Here is a 5,332-nt window from a genome sequence, read left to right on the forward strand (position 1 = left end):
TTAAGTGTCGCAAGAATTAGCGGCTCTTTTTGTTGTATAAACTATGTAGCAATTTATTAATTGCAGAAGACTGCAGCAGGTTTCTTTGTTGTATAAGCTATGCATGAACACGTTTTCAGTTTTTCCTTTATGACATGATCTTTACGTAAAACAATGTGACAGTTTTAAAAGAAGTGTATGATATTGTGATGTCCTTCAGCTGCTGCCATTGTTTCACAAAGGGGCGGAGGATCCCTCAAGCCGTCATTTGAACGGCTTTTCCCTCCGCCTCCTGTTACACTGTACTGTGACGAAGCAAATAAAGCAATCAAAGCAGTCATATAATTATAGGCTGTTGTTGTGTTATAAAGCTTTTGTTAAGTATGGTACCGATTCCATAATTAATCTTGCCTAAGTTAAAAGTAAACACAAGTGCTCGTCTAACCAGGCACAAAGAAATGTGGACTGTACCCACCCCTAGAACTACTTATGATGAACAATCTTTGTCCTACAAGCTACCTTCTCTGTTAAACTTATTAAACCATGAAGGTTTCGATCCTTCGTGTAATCGAAATTGTTTCATTAAACACTTCGCCCAGTCCCATTGTTTTCAGGAATATTACATCCTTTCAAATTTTTTGTCCCTCTTCTTGTCGATCGCTACTTTCCAAGTTCATGCCATTTCAAGCCTTTGAAAATGGGCTCTATTGTTTCGCGCTTTGTTAGAAAATTTTGTGTTACGTGACGTTATGTAATATTCGTCGATTTGTGTGAACACTTCGTGCATGACTGACCGTCATCCTGCCGTTTTGCCAACTGTAACGGGGTCGGGACCTCGTCAAGCTGCTCAAGCTTTTAGTCCCGTACTCCTCCTATCCAAAGGAAATAAAGTTGATTGATTATTGATTGGTTGGTTGGTTTTCTGCTTTTTATTACAGGGACAGTGGTCGGAAGACGTGTGCATGCGATTCTGCGATCGGCTGCTTTCCTTTATCAAAGAGCACGTTAAAGGAGATGACGGGAGGTGACAGAACATTACCATTTTCTTTATCCTCTTTCGTAATTTCTTTGATATCACCATATACCATGCGTCTCAAATACTAAAATAGGAAAGTGCCACGTAGGTGGGGAAAACCAAGGTAATGTTGTTTGCTGTCCCTTGGAGCAAGTCAGACGAATTCTTATATTTCGCCTGAATGCATAATCAGTTATTATTAATTAATTTAATACAATAGGAGCAAGTCAGGCGAATTCTTATATTTCGCCTAAATGCATAATCAGTTAGTATTAATTAATTTTCTCCAATAACATATCCCGAACAAAAGTATCACTAAGAAAATTGTAGACTATCCTGAAAAATTCCCGATCCATCTTTCTGGTGTTCAATACGTGCTACATAAAAATTTTTCCAGGCATGAAAAAAGCCCGCGAAATGCGAAGAAGTGCCGTGCGACTAGTCGCGCGGCACTTTCTAATGTTCTTCATGGTGGTTTGAAAATAATGGATACAATTTTATAGGCAAGCTTAAGCTGTAGTGATCTTTTGACATTAAGTGTTCTGAGCGTTGGCTTCGAGGGATGGCATTCATTGCTGGCCTTGCGAAGCTAAAAAGGCACAAGTGTTCTGTTGCGCGGAAGATGCGTTATGGCGAGCGCTTCGCTAAGACCATGTTACAGCACGGGTATGTCATTATAGTTACGGCAGAGGCAATCGTCCGCGAGTTAGCACCGACGCACATGCAGTATGCTTTACCGGTAACGTAGACTCAGCATTTTGTGTTTTCTGCCCCACAGGACTGTCTACTTCTTCGAGTATCTGCCTTCGTCCCGCGAGATTACCTGCACACGCCTGACAGATCCCGGGAAGCTGTATGCTTTGCCAGATTGGTTTCTCGGGGCGTTCGAAGGCTGCTGAAATGTTCAGTCCCTCGCACCGCATATGATGCGTTTTCGACAATAGCGGCGCCTATTAAACACTTATACCTACTTGAAAAAGAACTTTATTGTACCGCTACACTCCATAACAGCTTACTGTACATTTTGTATGAAACGATGACTGCTTCTGATTTCTCAAAAAAGTAAACTATTTTCTCCATAATTCGTTATTTTTAACGTAGTGTTCTTTTTTTTTTTCAATGTTCCAAAGAGTTCATAGCAATAAAGTGGCAACTCGGTCGCGAGCGCCCTGAGAAGAGCCAATGAGTCTATTAACTACGGTATAATGTGTGGGCATACTTTTGAGCATTCTTGTACTATTTCCCCATGGTGAAAATAAAAATAATAAAGGATTGTTATCAGAACCGCTGACTTTGGCGTGCGTGTGCGTGCGTATGTATGTGTGTGTGTGTCCCTGAACCCAGCAATTATTTCACGGTAATGCTCAACAAGTATACTATGCGCTGAGAAAATAATTTGCGTGTGAAAGCAGCTAAGTGTTTAACATGTTACAAATGTGCTCTCTCTTCCTTGAAACGAACGCTCCTCGTAGTGAAAACATATATGTGCCAAATTGTTGCAATTTCCTAATACTGCAGCACCATGGAAGTAGTGTGTACACAGGTGGAAAGTAAATAGCGAGAATTTCGCTACGTTCGACTGGTTTCGAATTGTCTGAAACAATATTTTGGCGTATCGGATTTCATTACCTCCTTAAATGAATTGTGTAAATTATGTACTGTAATTGAGTGGGAACGACGTATTAGCACGTGTACTTATTTATCCTTTTCTCGGGGACTGCATTTCACCCACTAACAACGCAAAGTTATCGATCTGCGCAAGACACGCCTGCATGATTGGAACTTAATCAAATGTAATCGATAGTTCTATCCGTTATCTGTTGCCACCGAAGCTTGTGTAACCTGATTGTATGCGGGAGGCGAATTGTGTAGTACTTTCTGGAAGACATGCGGGCACCAGAGATTACTCTGGAACCTTTGATGACTCGTGTGTAAAACCCGACGCGCTTAACCGGCAGATCAGATTTTCGAGAGTCACCGAATGTGTTCGCTGCTATCGTTGTGCTTTGAGTGTAGCTTATTTTTGTGGGCACAAGTTCGCCCAATAAAAAGCTAGTTTCGCCATTCGCTGTTTAGCTACTGTGTTCTTGACCGCCACTATCACGTGACATATGGTGGAGGTGCTAGTGGATTCATGTCCCAAACACCCCCGAAACCCCGCGATCCAAGCCGGACACCTGAGGACACACCGAAGTTGCCAAGGGCCAGCGAGCTAGGCGTATTGTGCAAGAATTCCTACCGGGTACGGGCCTCTCCCCTAGAAGACCACATCTCAATCAAGGTCAAGTGAGCAATCCCAATGACTGCCCTAGCGTCCCCCATCCTGCTGCAACAACCTCGGCAACCACTCAGAAGGCACTCAATATGCGCACAACGCAATATAACCGCCGAACGCTGATCGGAACCTACACCGATGTACAAGCACTCGGCAGCAACGATCTGCGCGAGTCCATTAGAGAGGAGTCATTAGCGAGTCCTGTGTTCGCGAAGAACTGCAGGGATTCTTTCCAAGGTCGCAGCCTCAAGTGGCCTCAGTCGCCCACATCCTCAAAGTTCAGCGATCACTTGGAGTTCCTGAGGTGCAGCTCCACCCGGTAGCGATGACATACCCCACCATTGCGCACTGCCATCCATGCCCGCGCCACGGTCCCGCAATGATGCAAGTTCGTCGTCCACCACCACCGCCGCCATCACGCCAACCGGTCGCTCCGCGCAGCATTCCAAGGAAGCCTGACGTTTGGCGCGCCTCCGACCACCGTCCGGTCTGCTATCACTGCGGAGAAGCGGGCCACGTGTGCAGCCCATGGCCATACCGCGAGATAGAGCACTCCATGGGTGGTATTTTATGGCCCGGGCCCGCTTTACGAGGCCCGAGCCCAGCGCGGGCCCGGGTGTAGATAACCGAGACTGTTGTGCCTAGCGGTTCTTTGGGAGAAAGGATGCCTCACCGACAGGCGTGCAGCTGTAGAGTGCTGTTCACGCTTCATCGTTTCTCGAGGCCGGGAGGCCTCATTATCACCTGGGACTAATGGACGAGCAATTAGAACCCAGCCTGCAATGGGAAATTGGCCTCGGGCGTCGCTAAAACGGCAACGTGACTCTAGGTGCGTTTCGGTGGAGCACCGGCACCCGCCCGCACTACGACGGGGCTCGGCGGTAGCTTCCGCCATAGTCCCTCAATACTTTTTCTGGTCACGAGACTCCGCTGTCACTCTATGGGAGAGCTTGATATGTCGCATGAAGCCGCCGCGCTGGGGCGCCACCGCATATGAGAGGCCACCTTTCTCCGTCTTAAACCCGGCGAGACTGCAGAAGTTTGGACGCGTACTTTATATTTGTATGTGTGTGTGTGTGTGTGTGTGTGTGTGTGTGTGTGTGTGTGTGTGTGTGTGTGTGTGTGTGTGTGTGTGTGTGTGTGTGTGTGTGTGTGTGTGTGTGTGTGTGTGCGTGCGTGCGTGCGCGTGCGTGCGCGTGCGTGATTCTACATTTGCTTCAAATAAAGCTCGCGATTCCAATACTATTATGCGTCGCAGTTCACCAAGGAGGTATGGTACTGAGTGCAACGGACCGTCAATCCTCGTCCCTCTGCTCGTGCGAGTTAGAGATTAATAAGCGCAATGCTGAGTCAAGGCTGTTTCACACGGTGCGATTTTGCACTGCGATTTCCGCAGCTGCGATTTTCGCAGATGCGAAATTCTCAACGGCCGTTTCACATGGTGCGATGTCAACAATGCGACTGATGCGACGCCCAGGGTTGCTTGGTGCCAGATTTTGTCGCACACGCCGCATAAATTCGTTTAATGTAATGAAAAAGACATGCGCGTTATAATATAATTGACCTCTCTTTATTAGGACCAAATAATACGTGCGTTTTGTAATTTAAAAACGCTTCAAAGTTTAATTTGTTTTGGAGTGCGCAACAGCGGTTTGTCAAGTTCAATACGAGGAGAAATGACGGACGTAAACAGCTGTTCGCAGGTGGTCGTTCGGCGTTGTGTGCTGTCTCGTGTGTATTTTGTGCCTGTGTCGTTCTTCCTGCGGTTAAACAAATTACAAGAGGACCTATCAACAAGCCCCTAGAGCTGTTGTCATCGCATATGCAGTATTCGGAATTCGGCTGCAGCGAAGTCGTCATGTCAACGCAGAGACCCTCGCGCTACCCGTGCTTAACGTCAGCTTCTGAAAAACGGATGAGTGTGTATTGCTCGTGATTGCGCATAAGCGGTTCCTGCTCCTAGCAATATTCATGCACCAAACTTAGCAGCAAGCACCAAACCAAAAGCTCACGTCTGCCCCTGAACAAAGCCGCAAAGATCTGTGTGTAATTACTGAACGTGC

General features: G+C 46.5%; 1 protein-coding gene across 2 annotated transcripts in view; it reads left to right on the forward strand.

Annotated features, from left to right (window-relative positions):
- Positions 1-1,923, forward strand: part of LOC119462444 (decapping and exoribonuclease protein) — a 49,504-nt gene extending 47,581 nt beyond the window's left edge. The window contains exons 5-6 of one of the 2 annotated variants that reach the window (XM_049672030.1): positions 918-1,003; positions 1,773-1,923. In XM_049672030.1, coding sequence (XP_049527987.1) covers positions 918-1,003; positions 1,773-1,893 — 207 coding nt within the window. In that variant the 3' untranslated portion in view covers positions 1,894-1,923. The remainder of the gene's footprint in view (positions 1-917; positions 1,004-1,772) is intronic. The other variant, XM_049672031.1, reaches the window with a different exon arrangement.
- Positions 1,924-5,332: the final 3,409 nt, after the last annotated feature.

This window comes from Dermacentor silvarum, chromosome 8 (assembly GCF_013339745.2).
Source record: "Dermacentor silvarum isolate Dsil-2018 chromosome 8, BIME_Dsil_1.4, whole genome shotgun sequence".
In the NCBI taxonomy this organism is placed as follows: Eukaryota; Metazoa; Arthropoda; class Arachnida; order Ixodida; family Ixodidae; genus Dermacentor; species Dermacentor silvarum.